General features: G+C 37.7%; 1 protein-coding gene across 1 annotated transcript; it reads right to left on the reverse strand.

Annotated features, from left to right (window-relative positions):
* Window positions 1–1,667: 1,667 nt before the first annotated feature.
* LOC309821768 (all-trans-retinol dehydrogenase [NAD(+)] ADH7-like) lies at window positions 1,668–13,546 on the reverse strand (the record flags this gene model as incomplete). Its single annotated transcript, XM_082653281.1, has 6 exons — window positions 1,668–1,692; window positions 3,840–3,978; window positions 4,715–4,850; window positions 6,583–6,632; window positions 6,974–7,184; window positions 13,529–13,546. The coding sequence occupies 6 exons, from the start codon at window positions 13,544–13,546 to the stop codon at window positions 1,668–1,670; spliced, it is 579 nt and encodes a 192-aa protein (XP_082509407.1).
* Window positions 13,547–17,015: the final 3,469 nt, after the last annotated feature.

Raw genomic sequence — 17,015 nt, forward strand, 5'->3', positions numbered from 1 at the left:
AAAGTAGAAATGGAAATATAAAAAAAGAGAGAGAAACATATATTAAAGAAAAAGAGGAAGAAAAAAATTAGGGAAAAAAGCACAGAACAACAGAAAAGCCAAGTAAGAATAGAAATGTGTAAAAAAATAAAAATATGTTATAAAACATGGAGATCCCAAAAGACTAAATAAAAAAACTAAACAACAAACAAAAAAATAAAGAAACCAAAAAAAAAATCTAGAACCAACAACAGAATGAATCAAAACATAATAAAATTAATAGTAATAATTATGTTTCCCTGGGGTCTCCGCTGTGAGGTAGTAAATTACAGTAGTAAATTTTATATTACTATAAAATTGTGACATACATAATGATTAAAAAATATAATTGATAAGATTATATTATATATATTATATAATGTTATATTTTAATTATATTATATTAGATTATATATATTATATAATTGATAAGAAACTCTAGGCCTAAAGTGGAGTTCATTTCAAAAACTGTGACCTGAGAATATAAATGTTTACTCCTTTTGGGATTTATTTCTTCTGATGTAACTATATTTGTATATAACTTTAGGTATCCTTATGTAATAAGTATTTTCAAAATTTGAGATAAGGTACATAAACATTAACCCATTTTACATATGGATTAAAAATTAAAGTATTTTGTATGTTTTTCAGGTGCCTTACTTTAGTCAATAAAAGCTTTATAACAAATAAAACTGCACTCTTCAAACAAAATATATCACCACAAAACGTTTTATAAAACATTTAAATTTTATTAAGAATTTTAAGTATATCATATATATAGATATAGCTAGATATGCCAGTGCAGTCGTACCAAATTGAAAACATTTTTTGGTTAAATGAGTCATTACTAAGTAAAGTGGGACTTAGGGATTTATAATTCTGCTTTATTGAACTGAACATTAGTATATATATTACAGTATGATTCTAGCTGCACTTTTATGTTTAAGTAGTATTACAAAAAGACATTTTCTGAAATGTCAATGTATGCTGGCAAGTAGCCTCATGACCCCTTATAGGATGCTTTTCAGGTTCATCTAGTTATAAAATGATTCTTAAAGTTAATCATTTAAAGTGTGCCCCTCCTTTATATTTCACTATTTCTTTTCTAAACTAATCAAGTAACTTGTACCATGCAATGAGCTGATTTCAAAACCTAATCCAAGTTAATTTGTAACAAATGCTTTTTAAAAATATTTACATTTACATCCAAAAAGAAAGGTTACAATGTGTTAAACACTATCCATAAAATTAATATTACTGTAGGAAATACACGTACCATATCTTTATATGCTAAATCTGCTCTAAGTGGTGGCAGGTGGGTAAAAGTCTTTTTCAAAAATCTCTATTCCAACAAAAAAATCCAATTGTGTGTTTGTGTGTGGGTGTGTGTATATATATATCTCAAAATATATAATTATGGCTTTAGAACATGTAAATTAAAATTTTTAATATTGTTGACCTAAACGCCCTGCTAATTCCCAGGTCCTCATAAGATACTAAATCTTTATTTCATAAAGATTATATATCTTCATCAAATCTTGTACTTCTGCTTGTATTTATGAAACAGATCCATGGTCACAGCAGAGGAAATGTGAAAAGGGAAGCCCAGGTCACCATCACGTGACACAGACCTTCTGTCACTTAGAATCTCAAAATGTCAGGACAGTTCGAATGCTGAAGTGTAAAATGATGGTTTTTAGTGATTTGTTTCCACACCTCCCAAACAAGAACATTTTATACAATTGTCCTTTCTGCCTGGGTTAGGAAACTTCAGGTAAATTCTGTTACTGGAAATCCTTCTGGGCCTGAGGTCCCCACCAGAAAGAAAATGAATCGGTATATGAGTATATGCATATGGGTATCTGAGCTGATTCTTGAGGCATCGGTACAATTGCAAAGGCTGACAAGAGGAAAGGGGTTTCCTTGCTGAAGGGAAAGCATGAATATGCTAGGAAGGTGTGAACAGGAAGGATAATCCAGTGTGCTTAGACTTCTGGGTGCCAAGGAGAAAAGTAGGTGAGCCCTGCTCCCTTACTTTATCTCCAGAGCCTAGCACACAGGCTGTGATAGAGTGGGTGCTAAATTCTCAGTTGTTGAATAACTGGGTATATTAACAAAGTAGGTTGTGGTCCAATAGTAAAGGCTTTCAAAACCATGCTAAGTCATTGACATTTGGGGGCAACTTGAGTTTTAGCAGCTTAGTGAATGCCTGGCTAATATGGTAATATACAGAAGGCAGGAGACATATTATCATGCTACTGTGTTAACATGTCCAGGTGAGAGATTACTGGACTGAACTAAGGTAACAGTCATGGGCAATGAGAGGGAGAATCCTGGAGGAGAAACTGGACTGTGCACTATCAGAGCTTAGCATCAGTTTGCATGTTGTAGGCAAGAGTGAAGAAGGAGTCAAACATGATGCTCTGGCTTCTAGTCTCTAAAAGCAGAATAAGTGGCATTATTTGCTGAGATAAGATATACTGGTGGAAGCATTATTTTGAGTGAAGTTGATGCAAGTGGGACATTCAAGTGGAGCTGTGTGGAAGTCGATGGAAATTGAAGAGCTTAGGTTTATAAATGTCAATTTAGAAGCCACTGCCTTAAGGTAATATTTGAAACAAAATTCCTAAGAGTAGAATTTATGTTTCTTTGGATAACAGCTAGTAACTATTTTTCAAAGTGACCATATTAAGTTATTAATATTGCTTGACTAAGTAAAGGTGTATGTCGGAATAGACATTTTTCCAAAGAAGACATCCAAATGGCCAAGAGACACATGAAAAGATGCTCAACATCATTAATCATCAGGGAAATGCAAATCAAAACACAATGAGATATCACTTCACGCCTGTTAGGAGGGCTACCATCAAGAAGATAAGTAACAGGTGTTGGCGAGGATGTGGATAAAGGGAATCCTCATGCACTGTTGGTGGGAATGTAAATTGGTGCAGCCACTATAGAAAACAGTATGGGGGTTTCTCAGAAAAATTAAAATAGAGCTACTCTGTGGCCCAGCAATTCTACTTCTGGGTATTTATCTGAAGAAACCAAAAACACTAACTTGAAAAGATATATGCACCCCCATGCTCACTGCAGCACTATTTACAATAGCCAAAATATGGAAACAACCTGTGTCCATGGATGAATGAATGAATAAAGAAAATGTGGTGTGTGTGTGTGTGTGTGTGTGTGTGTGTGTGTGTGTGTGTGTGTGTAATGGAATATTTAGCCATACAAAGAATGAAATTTTGCCATTGGCAACAACATGGATGGACCTCAAGGGCATTATGCTAAGTGAAATAAGTCAGTCAGAGAATGACAAATACTGTATGATCTTACTTGTATGAGGAATCTAAAGCAACAACTTCATAGATACAGAGAACAGATTGGTGGTTGCCAGAAGCAGGAGTATTGGGTGGGAGAAATAGATGAAGGAGGTCAAAAGTTAAAAAACAAACAAGCAAACAAAACCTAACCTTCAATGATCAGAAGAAAACACATTTTAAAAAGCACTTTGAAAACTGTAAAGTAAGGAAATTTTGTGGCGTTACTTGAAGAAGTGAGCAGCTTTGTGCTGAAATAAAAATAGCCAAGATGAAATCAATCTAGTATAAAAGAATGAAGTCCAGAGGTTTTTTAAAAAATTGGTTGATATAAGACGATGACATAATAAGTCTATGAAGAAGAAGTAATCAGCTATATCAATCTTGCTACATAAGATAATCAGAAATAAAATATGAAGGAAACAGATGCATTTATAAATACTAAATTTAAAAAGTGACCTATGGGGAGGAGACAAGAGAACTATAAAAAACAGATACCTTTGATGTGAGTAGAGCAGTTCAGAGCCTTCATTGATTTGTTTAAAAGGGAAAACATGGGTTGTCACTTGGTCCGGGTCAAATTTCTTTTCCAGGAAATCAGTCACTAGTTTTGGAACATCATCTCTGCTTTCCCAACCTGTAAGTAAGCATACATGTTCTCTTTAGACTTTACTGAATGATCTTTATGTGTTATTATCTTTGTTCCTTCTCTCTCTTGCATTATTACCTTTTCCCCATACGGGACTATCCTTAACAGCACACAAATGAGCTGTATTTCTCCCATCTTAAGAAACAAAGGCAAAAACCCCATGAGGAACCTCTATTTCCCCCACAACTTTTAGCTACCCCATGTCTCTGCTCCTTTTACAGAGAAACCACTTTACAGTTCACTGCTCCACTTCCTCTTCTCCCATTTTCTCTTGAGCCCACTCAGCACTCGGCTAGTACAGCTCTTGTCAAGGTAACCAAAGATACAGACAACGGTTAATGTGAGGCCAAGCCTTGTTCTCTTTCCACAGTACCTGGTGCACAAAAAATGAGAGGCTGGTTGGTACAGATGAGATTCTTTAGAGAGGGCTCCTTCGGGGAAATAAGACTTGAACTGAGAACTACACAAGAGGTACAAGTTGAGCCTCCTCGCTTCGACTCTTTGTGTGATGTGGGGAGATTATGGATTACCCAGGAATTAGAAGTAAAATTCAGTTATTCACTAAATGTCTTTGGGGAATATGCTAAGGACCAGGCACTGTTTCCGGGGCTGGGAATAGGGTAGAGGTATAACATACCCAGGCCCTGCTCTCAGGAAGCATGAGAATCCTCTCATTGAGTGCAGAGAGACTGACAATAAACAAATAAGGCTCTGCCATTCTTACCTCCAAAAACGCATCCTTTCCATGTGCGTCCAGCGCAGAGCAGCACTGGGTCATAGGTTAGTATCTCGGCTGATAGAGGAGCCCCTACCACCACGCCGACCCCGTAGTTCATGCTGCAGGATGCAAGGGCATCAATCTGAGTTTAGAATGAGGGAGACTGTTGGTTTCTCATGTCTCATAATATGTCGTGGGCTCAGAAATGCCCTACATACTATTGCAGTTCCAGTAGTTGGTTTTGTTTCCAAGTCATGAAGTGAAATTAGGCTCACATGCCTTTTCTTTCTGCTTGCTTTTTTTTTTTTTCAAACTTTCTTTTTATTTATTTATTTATTTATTTATTTTTGGCTGTGTTGGGTCTCTGTTGCTGCACGTGGGCTTTCTCTAGTTGTGGTGAGTGGGGGCTACTCTTCGTTGCGGTGTGCGGGCTTCTCATTGCAGTGGCTTCTCTAGTTGTGGCTCGTGGGCTCAGTAGTTGTGGCGCATGGGCTTAGTTGCTCCGTCATATGTGGGATCTTCCCAGACCAGGGCTCGAACCCGTGTCCCCTGCATTGGCAGGCAGATTCTTAAGCACTGCGCCACCAGGGAAGTCCCTCTGCTTGCTTTAAAACACTCGCAACACAATTTTAGTCATGAATTAAACTCGTTCATACATTTGTCCTTTAAGGCAGAAAGTAGAAATTAATGTGGTCAGTGTTCATGGCATTTTCAGTTTACCATGGACCAAAATGCAGGGAGAAATTCCTATATTTTCAGACCAATATCATCACTTCAGATAAGGTTTGGAAAGCCATTTGAACTAAATCAAATTACTTATACTGAATCAATTAATCCAGTTATTTTAAAGTTTAGTATGAAAATTAAATCAAATACTAAAATGTGGGACAAAGGAATCCCTTTCTTGGTTACATTTCTGAGACTAACTCCACATTTTCTGGTCATCCACCCATCCAATCATTCATTAATAGTTTTTTGAATACTTGGTAGGTTGTAGCAATAGATGTTGGCATTTTTCAGAGACCAATGTTCATTAAAGTATCATCTGGAAATCAGTAGGCCGTAGCAATATTCAGTGTTGCATATTGGCTGTGTAAACATGGTATTTGTTGCTATGGAATAATTCTAAGTGACACTAAGGAAGGGGAATGAAAACAGTGGTAAATTAAAGACTACTTGTTCCTAAAGTACCAAAAGTATTAGAGCGAATTCAGTCTCCTAGTCAATTGTGAGCAGAATTGACTTTGTCCCATATTTCCAAGTCTCCCTCCCTACCTTATCGCAGGCTGGGGCTTTCCAATCCAGGAGATCTGACCCGTTTCTCAGATTTAAATGGAAGTCTGGTGCTACTGACTGCCACAAGGGAGGCGTATTTTAAAAAGTTGAAGGCTCCTATTTTAAGAGAATTCAGAAAGGAGAAAGCAAACTCAGGTATAGAGTGAGAAGTTGGCTACATCGTGGTTTTGAGGGAAGAGACTGCCAAATTTGGAATAGTTCCTTTCGCCCCTGGATCTCCTCCATCTCTGTCTCCAGAGAGTCACTTTGTGCTGTTTGACTTGCTGACGTTCAAGAGATGGAATCACTGTTGCCAAAAAAGCCATACATACAAAGTAGATTAACACTTAAGCAATTTGCCTAGTTGGTTGACTCCCTCCCTGGCAGTCTGATCACATGAGAGTGGTATGATATGATATACTTTGGTCAAGCAGACCTGCACATAAGTCTTGCTTGACTTTTTAGGCACAAGTGCTTCATGATTACCAGGTACTTTGCCTAACAGGTAGTTGCTTTCAGTAAAGCTGTGGAAAGTGAGTTTACCCTGTGCGTTCAAGGTAGTTTGGGTATTGTGTGGCTCCTCTAATCTTGGCTCTCACCATAGTTTCAAGATGCCCAATAACTTCAAAACTGTAGCCCAAAGTGTCGCCTGTCAATTCTTTTCTTTTTTATTTTAAATAAATTAATTTTATTTAGTTACTTTTGGCTGCTTTGGGTCTTCGTTGCTGCATGCAGGCTTTCTCTAGTTTTGACGAGCAGGGGCTACTCTTCATTGCAGTGCGCGGGCTTCTCATTGCGGTGGCTTCTCTTGTTGTGGAGCATGGGCTCTAGGTGCACTGGCTCAGTAGTTGTGGCTCACGGGCTCAGTAGTTGTGGCTCACGGGCTTAGTTGCTCCGTCGCATGTGGGATCTGCCCGGACCAGGGCTCAAACCTGTGTCCCCTGCATTGACAGGCGATTCTTAACCACTGCGCCACCAGGGAAGCCTCACCTGTCATTTCTGACAGCGCCTCACTGATGGGCTTGGTGGAGTCCTTGGGGCTGATGCACTCAGTGGCTCTGACAGCCACGGCCTTTTCAAATTTGTCTTTGTTGAGGTCAATCCCAATGATCCTGGATGCACCAGCTGACTTACAGCCCATGATGACCAAAAGGCCAACTCTTCCCAGGCCAAAGGCCACACAAGTTGAACCACGGGTGACCTGTGGAGAGACAAGTTCCTGTAAATGTTAGACCTAGGGTTAAAATGTGGAACCTGCAAAGTATCTCCAATATTAGAACACAAAATTCAGAAGATCACTATGATGAGTTATTAGGACTGGATGACTTGTTCTCATGAGAATGCCACAAAGAGAGCTAGAAACAGCAGAATGTCTGAGAACAGAAAAGGAACAAAATCAGTATTTGCAGATAAATGAAAACTTTTGATAAAAGGTTACATCATTCAGGCCTTTGTTGTGGGAGCTTTTGCAGCCTTTTTGGCCACCACCCATAACCTCATCTAACCTCATAACAGGATTAAATAAGCACTTGGATCTCTATTACTCTTCTACACAAAACCATGCTAAATCTGTTTTAGATTTGGTTTAACTAGCATTTTCTTAATAACCATAACTCTGAATCATTTGTAAATAAATTGTTTTTTCATTGAAGTTGAATTTCCATGTTGCAATTAGATGATCCATGTGTAGCTCCAGGAAGGAAATGTAGTTAAATCAATTGGGAGATTTTTACCCTGTACTGTGCTATGTTAAACAAGGTTCTAGCCAAAACTCACTTTTCCTGCTGTAGAGTCCTAATCCTGTTTCATAGCAGGGATCAGGGAGACCTGAAAACCAGGAAACCCACAAAAAGGGTATGGAACTTATTGTGATCATTTTTGTCTTCTTTTCCTTTCTTTTTTCTCCTCCCTCCCTTCTTCCCTTTCTTCCTTCCTTTTTTTTTTTTTTTTCTTTTTCTTTTTAACATGCAAAGGCTTATGTGTGAGCAGGGTGTGTTGTCATATGTCCTGATTCTCCAGTTTTGTCCTCCTTTGCAGGAATTACCTGAAGAAACAGCCTGTGTGTGGAGGTCTATGTATGCATGTGTTTTGAAATGTCTGAATTTATAAGCAGATATTTAAGTGGGTACAGAGGTGCTGTAGTTTCAGCTACGGCATCCTAACCCCTCAGTTCATTTCCTGAATTTGGAGCTCTGAAGTTAGTGTGGCCATTCTCTCAAGTATCATTCAGTCATTCACTCATTTATGCAGCAAAGTTTATTGATGGATTCTTTGTGGTCAACATTTTATGTCAGAAACTAAACTGGGCGTTCTCTGCCTTTTCTACTAGTTTATCTGCTAGCTTTATTATCTAGATCTGAGATGGAATTTTTTGTTGATGGTTGAATTCTAAATCTAGAATTTTATGATTCTAACACTGTCTTCTGGGACCTCTTTCAGCCTTCCTTATTTAATCTCTAGCAAGACTTAGGCTGTGGTGGCCCTGAAGTGTGATATTTCTGACCACCTGGGAACTGTGCCTCTAAAGACTTCTCCCTAGGACTCCATCACCCATCTGGAAAGTTGTAATTTTTGACCTTCATGTCACCCTGACTCTAAGCCTTTAAGTGGATCATGGCCCCAGTCTCTTGCTAACTTCAGATGTCCCCCCATCTGAAAAACCAAAACCAAAACCAAAAAAACTTCTCTTCCTTCCCAACCTTCTTGTTCTACAGAATGGGAACTGGAGATTAATATCTATAGTGAATTATCCATATCATTATTATAGAAGAAAGTTATAGTCTAAAACAAGAGTGTAAATTTTAGGTCACTTAAAAATTTTTATTATTTAAAATAATATTTTATTATTTTGTATTTTAAAATATAGTAAGCTTCCACTTTTTAGTATTATTTTTCTTTACTCTTCTGATCCCCTTCATGATCTTTAATAAATACTTAAATTTCACTATCCCAAAGAACCTTAGGACCTTAACCAGGTCTTGGGAGATAACTTTTGAGTCCTTGGAATATCCTGTCCACTAAGAGTGTCTTTGTACATCTGAGACATTGGGCTACTCCAGATAGTTGATGCTAACAGTGTGACTTACGGTGAATGCCTGTTTTCATATGTCTGGGGCTTTGATCCATCAGCTTAACTCCTGATTCTACTGGAGTCTGAGTAGCTGAGGTCAGTCCTGTGTGTGCTGTGTGCCTACATGACTGTTCCCACAATAGAAACCCTAAACACCAGACTTGGGTGAGCTTCCCTGGTTGGCAACACTTAATATGTGTTGTCACACATTGTTGCTGGGAGAATTAAGCTCTGTCCATGTGACCCCACTGGGAGAGGACAACTGGAAACTTGTACCTGGTCTCTCCTGGACTCTACCCTATGTGGCTTTTTCTTTTGCTGGTTTTAATCTGTATCCTTTCACTGTAACAAACTGTAGCTATGAGTATAATAACTGTTCTGAGTTTTATGAATCCTTCTAGTGAATCATCAAATCAAAAGAGCATCTTGGGGGACACCAACACATCCTCATATTGTAAGTTTGACCTATCTTCAAATAGGCAAAGGCAAGAATATGTGTTCATTCAAGTAATTTGCCTTAAGATATAGCTTCCTGTAAAAAATTATACCTAAAAGTGGAGAATGTCTTGGTTAATAATATATTAGCCAAGTACTAATATGGTACCAATATATCAAGTACAATAAAAAACTTAGAATACTAACATAAAACCATATCCAATGTTCCTTCTCTCACCTCTATCTTGGTAGAAAATTCTTAGTGGAAGGTCTCGAGGAATGTTCCAGCACCAAGATTTTCCAAAGAAATTTAAAAGCAAGTGGTTACTAACATATGTCATTGACATGTACATGCATGCTAATGTTATACGTTCATAGATCTGAGACCTGTCTTGAACCTATGTCTGGGATAAATCTACTTCAACGCCCATATGTGTATTTTCCACAAGCTCCTCACCTTTTTATTCTTCCACATATTTGGACATCCCTTTCCTTATTCATTCATACATCTCTTTTTTTCCAAATATTATTTATTAAGTCATTACTATGTCCAGGCTCCTTGCTAAGTACTGTAGTGAATAGAGACTTGGTCCATACCTTCTTGGAGCTTGTGGTCTAATGAAGACTAAAGGTATAATAAGAATTTGAGATTTGGGACACATACTGTTAATGAAGCAATCATGTAGCCTTGAATAATGGAAGGAGGTTCCTGCTTAGATGGAGTAGACAGAAAAAAACAAACAAACAACTTCTTTGAGCAAGTGGGTTATCTTTAATCTGAGAATGATGTTAATGAAGCACCTACACAAGGGCTCAGTAGATGAGTGTTCCAGACAATCAGAATAGCTTGTGTAAGTGTCTTCATGTAGGAACAGCTCAGCAGGCTTACAGATCTCAACAGAGGCCAGCGAGTATGAGTGGATCACAGTGCCACAGTAAATAAATCTTCCAAATGTAAGTAATTCAAGCAAGTAGTCTGAGGGAAAAAAGCTTAAAGCAAAAATGACGAGTTAACATTTTTGATATATACAATGCATAATCGAATTGATAGGGAAAGCATTAAAACTTCCACTACCTCTTCTGCCCTCCCACATAGTTTACTCAATACCTGGAGATACACGCAAAGAACATAAAGAGGAAAATACAAATTAGTAAATATGTAGTGAAGTGTTTGTTTTCCTTGGTTATAAAATTTTTTTTAATAAAAGTAATGAGGTAATTCTCTTGTTAGGTCGATAATGATTTTTTTTTTTCTTTTTTTGCGGTACGCGGGTCTCTCACTGTTGTGGCCTATCCCATTGCGGAGCACAGGCTCCGGACGCGCAGGCTCAGCGGCCATGGCTCACGGGCCCAGCCGCTCCGCAGCATGTGGGATCTTCCCGGACTGGGGCACGAACCCGTGTCCCTGCATCTGCAGGCAGACTCTCAACCACTGAGCCACCAGGGAAGCCCCGATAATGATTTTTTACTTACGTATTGTCAAAGGGGTGGTGAAATGGGCAGTGTCATTCATGTCAACACCTTTGGAAAATAATTTTCAGTATACATCAGGATACTAAAATGGTTCTTTTTTCCTGTGGGTGGTCACAGTTTGTTTAGCAACTTAATTGAGATATCTTTGCCATATAAACATTGTATATGTTTAAGGAATATAACTTGATGTTTTGATATATGTATACATTGTGAAAAGATCACCACAATCAAGCTAAATAACTTATCCATTACCTCTACCTAGTTACTATTGTGTTTTCATGTGTTTGTTCATGTGTGTGTGTTAAGGTTTAATTTAAGATCTGTCCTCTCAGCAAATTTCAAGTATACAATACAATATTGTTAACTATCATCACTATGCTATACATTAAATCTCCAGAATTCATCTTGTATAACTAAAACTTTGTACCCTACTTAAGAATATTTTGACACTTTCACCAGGTAATTCCATTTAAAAAAACCTAACTTAAGGAAATTGTAAATTCAGAAAAATATTAGTATATATTAGAGGTCATCACAGCACTAGTTATAAAGGGAAATATGTAAACAGTATGTGTAAACAAATATGTAGATAATAATAGAGAAATGAGTAAATGAACTGTAAATCTAGAAATTAGATATTTAAAAAGTTTATAAATTGTTATAAATTTGGAAAATGCTTATATTAAGTTGGAAAAATAGGATAAAAATATTTATATATTGTACGAGTACAGCTACATAAAATATGGATGGAAAAATGTAAGGAGGGAAATTTAAAAAAATCAATGGTAGTCTGTAAGATATAAGACAATTGTTGATTTTTTCTTCTCATATTTTCTGATTACCCAAATTTTCTGGAATGATTATTGTTACGGGCTGGATTGTGTTCCCCCAAAATTCACATGTTGAAATCCTGACCCCCAGTACTTCGGAATGTCTGTATTTGGAGATAGGGTCTTTTAAGAGGTTAAAACAAGGTCATTTGGGTGGTCCTTAATCCAATATGATTGGTTTCTTTATAAGCAGAGGAGATTAGGACACAGATATATACAGAGATAAGACCATGTGAAAACACAAAGAGAAGATGGCCATTTGCAAACCAAAAGAGAGGTTTCAGAAGTTACTGCCAGCACCTTGATCTCAGACTTCCAGCTTCCAGAACTGTGAGAGAATTAATTTCTGTTGTTTAAGCCATCCATTCTGTGGTACTTTGTCATGGCAGCCCTAGCAAACTAAACAATCATCTTTTACTTTTTTAATGAAAAAGAAAACATTTATTATAAAAAGAGAAAAAAGCAATCCCCAGTGCAAAGAGAATCCCTCCTTTCCTGTGATTCAACTGAAACCCTAAAGCAACTTGGGCAATATAGAACTCTAATGCAAACCACACTATTGCATGCATATCTCTATATCAAAATAGTATAGCTTTTATGCTATATCTTGAATTATATACTGTATCATTAATTTTAACTGGAAACTGCTGCCTTTAGGTTAGCAGTTTGGAAATATTCTAATAATGGCTAGATATCCACTTTATAGAGGTAGCACAACTAGAACTCAAGCATCTGTTGATTGGATGGAGTTGCAAATTTTTAAGATTCCTTCCAACCCTAAGATTCATTAATTTCTATGGGTAGAGTTGCTAGCTTCTAAAGTCCAAAATTAATTCCCCGATTAAGCTAGTTTTGCTGGGTCCTTGACCCAAACTAGAATGCTTTTATTCTAGTTCTATTCCACTCCAGGAAGAATTATTTCAAATTCTAACATCATAGGGCCTCCTCACTTTGTCACATCACCCAGACTTCAAGTGTCATCTTCATTTTTCCAAAACCTTAAGGTAGGCTAAATGCAAAGTTGTTTAAACAAAAACAAAACAAACAAATGAAAGCACCTAACACTATAAACAATTGGCATACCCATTTCAAGCAAGCAACTATACTGACCAACCTGCAAATGAAAAAAGTGCCAAAACTATTTCTAAGTTAAAGCCAACTCTGTTTTAAAAGAATAAACATACTTTACCTACAATGCATTCTTGGTTTTTAAAGATTTCTTTAACTTGTATTTTGATGAAAACTGTACCATTAAGAAATCTTGAAAGCATGATACTTTCTTGTCCACTTTGCATTCCAGAATTAGCATTTTTCCATTGTCAACAGCAGGAAAATCTTTTCTAACGGCTGAGAATGAGACCTTGGTTACCCTGTGAACTACAGAAGTGAATGTAATGCGTGCTATTGAAAGTCAATTTATGGAAACATTTTGCTTACCAGCGCAAATGCCCAGGTATCCTGAAATTAAATTATTAATAATGTCAATAGAAACCACATTTCTCCATTTTCCCCCACTGTCTTACTGAAAAACCTTAATACGCTGTTTTATCCTGTTTCTATTGGCATTCTCTGAAACTCCAACCCAGTGTCCCCCCCACCAAGTGTATGCTTGCTCAAAAGGCATTTAATTCCCCAAGAAATAACCCCAAGTATTTAATTACGTTAAGGTATTCCAAGTTCTAACAATCAGTCCCACATTATTAGATCATAATGAGGATACAGAAATGTCCTGCTTACTTTTCCAGTGGTGCCCATCCTGTCTTTCTCTTCATTCTGTTTATTAGTAAACAGAGCCTTTTTCTGCCTGATGTTTGGCTCCGTCTGCTGTAAATAACAGCATCTTGTGCCTTCAGTTAAATAGTCTGGCTCAAAAGTTCCACCTTTAGCAATGACTCATAGCCTTCAAGACTTTCCAATGGCTCATGAGCCCCACCATTTGCAGATCAAGTTGTGAAAAGCAATACAGTAACTTATAATGATCAAACCATGGATAGAGCTCTAACAAAGACAGGATAATCAAACCTATTGAAAATGACTGAAAGCTTTCTTATCCACCTTATATCTGGGAATATAAAAACATGTCAGGTTAGTTCAGCTCAACACAACTCAGTAAAAACGTACTGTATGCTTCTTTAGCTGCTCTGCAAGGCGCAGCTGATTTTAGGCATATGTGTGTGTGTATTTATTGATGCTCTACTTCATGCCACAAAGACATGATGTAGTTTGTGGAAAACATGTAATTAAACATAAATGAAAATAAGGCCAAGAAAATGTAAACAAATTGGAATAGAAGGTCAAAATTTGGAAAGAGGAGTTGGGGGTATATAGAATATAGGTATGGATAACTATAGTTTATAGATATTTGGGGGATAGTAAGATATGTAAAACTTGTTAGCTCTGCACGTAGACAGATTATGGTCTGAACCCAAATCACCATTACATACACGGCTGTCTCATACAGTTGTACAGGTTGTGCATGGCACAAAGGCACGCAGTGCAGAGCAGAAGTCCACCCTGTATACTGGCTCTCAGATGCCAAAGGGCTTTTATTTGGGCAAGTGCTTCACTCTTCTGAAGTAGCTGTTTAAATACTTCAAGCCACTATTTCTTAAAATAAGATGCACTGATCCTGGAATCTCCTGGATCTACTGACTGTATTGATAGGAGAGTGTCCAGGATGAATTTTATTTTTTACACTCTTTGGGGGTGCACTGGCAGACTTACCTCCAAGTAAATTTATTCTACACAAAGGACGTTTTACTCTTGTGGAGTCAATCAGTGGAGCAGGTTTTCTAAGTCTTCAAAGCTGTTCAGATCATGAAATATTTTTTCAGACAACAGATATGAACAAAACTTTCTTTTGAAAACCTGGTATAAGCTTTGCCCACAGATATCTCTCTGAATGCAATATAGTGTTGTAGGTCCGATTTAAAATCTATATGCCTAATTCAGAATTAGCAGTTAGAAGGACCTTGTTTATCCATTCTATATGTAATAGCTTACATCTGCTAACCTCAACCTCTCAGTCCATCCCTCCCACACCTCCCCTCCCCCTTGGCAAGCACAAGTCTTTTCTTTATGTCTGTGAGTGTGTTTCTGTTTCACAGATAGGTTCATTTGTGCCATATTTTAGATTCCACGTGTAAGTGATATCATGTTGTATTTGTCTTTCTCTTTCTGACTTCACTTAGTATGATAATCTCTAGGTCCATCCATGTTGCTGCAAATGGCATTATTTCATTCTTTTTTATGGCTGAATAATACTCCATTGTATATATGGACCACATCTTTTTTTATTATTTATTTATTTATTTATGTGTCTGCTTCAGGTCTTAGTTGCAGCATGCAGGATCGTCATTGTGGCATGCAGGGTCTTTCGTTGCAGTACACAAGTTCTCTCTAGTTGTGGTGCGAAAGCTCAGTAATTGCGGCACGCAGGCTCTCAAGTTGTGGCATGCAGACTCTAGAGCACGCAGGTTCAGTAGTTCCCCTGCGGCATGTGGGATCTTAATTCCCCAGCCACTGATAGAACCCATGTCCCCTGCATTGGGAGGCAGATTCTTAACCACTGGACCACCAGGGAAGTCCCTGGACCACATCTCCTTTATCCATTCATCTGTTAATGGACATTTAGGTTGTTTCCATGTCTCGGGTATTGTGAATAGTGCTGCTGTGAACATGGGGTGCATGTATCTTTTTGAATTATCGTGTTGTCTGGATATGTGCCCAGGAGTGGGATTGCTAATATTTTTTTAGAAAAGAAAAAGAAAAAAAAATAAAGTCCATGAGAAAAGAAAATAGAATTAGAATTAGTCATTCTAACTCACTGGCCAAATTAAATCCACCCAGTAAAAGCACTACCAGTCGATCAGCCTTGACTGTGAACACCATTTTTTTAGCAGCAAAACACTGAAGAAACCCAGCATGTCTTACAGGTATTATCAGATAGACTTAAGCAGGTGTGGACCAAACAGCTATTTTGAGTTTTAATTTTCAAACCAAAGAAACCAAAGTTTATCTCAGCAACAAATAGTTGTTTACTTATGAACAAAGGCAAAAGAGTACCAATATGGGTGGTATCAGCACAAACAAAAAAGTACTCATTTGGTAAACTCCTTCATAAGGCCTTGACAAAATCTTATAGCACCTAATCTAAAAAATAAAATTTTACAAGAAAATAGTGTGTCCAATAAGGTTTAATATCTGTATAAACCTTTATGGCCCTAATCCCTTCTCCAGGAGAATTGATTGGATGTTAAAATGTCAAAAACTGAAATTTGGAAGGTAACCTATTAAAAAAAAAAATTGAGATAAAAATGTTCATGGTCATGTCTCATGATATAGCATGTAGTTAGTCCTAATTTTTGGTTTAGAGAAGTTACCAGCTGAATCTCCCCTGTAAACTCTTTTTACAGTGTTTCTGTGACATTCTGGGGCCAAGTCTCTCAGGGTACTGTATCTCCAAAATGCTGTGAGCCTGGTTCCACTCCAGAGTTTCCAAGAGCCTCTAAAGAAGGGTGCTGATCTCAAAGTAGCCATGCAATTCCGATTTGCTTGGGACAGGGTACAGGGGACCTGGAAGAACTTTGAGAAATGTGCTGCAGGAATATGGGCTTTGGAGTCAGATACACCTGATTCAGGGTCTGGAACCTTGCTTGAATACGTATGACCTCAATACCACATTTGTAAAATGGGAGTAATAATAACACATTATGTGTCAAAGATTAGCAGTGAGGATCAAAAGCACTTCCTATACTGCTTGTTTCATAATTAGTAGAAAATATCATTGTTATTAACTTGGTTCCCACAGGTAACCAAGGGTTTAGATTTTTAAAATATTTAAAATGTAACCACTTGGGGCAAAATGACCCAGAGTCCAGGCTCAGTAAAAACTGTCTTGTTGAGATCCACTGTGTGTTCCCAGAAGCCTATAGAATTTCCTAAGAGTTTGGGGCTAAGAATCTTCTGAACCTAGAGGTGCTACCAGATACTTAGGTGGAAACAAAGAGGCAGAATATTATCCATATGGGGGGTGACCAACTGTCCTGGTTTGCCCATGACTGAGGGGGTTTCCAAGTCACAGGCTTTTCAGTGCTAAAGCCAGGACACGTTATAGCACCTGATCTAAAAAATAAAATGGAGCTGAGCTGGTCACCCTCTGTGCACCTGCATCACTACACAGGTGCTGTGATGTGAGTGTGTGTGGTGGACAGGGTCACGTTAG

The sequence above is a fragment of the Grampus griseus genome (genome assembly GCF_964374135.1).
Source record: "Grampus griseus genome assembly, chromosome: 4".
Classification (NCBI taxonomy): Eukaryota; Metazoa; Chordata; class Mammalia; order Artiodactyla; family Delphinidae; genus Grampus; species Grampus griseus.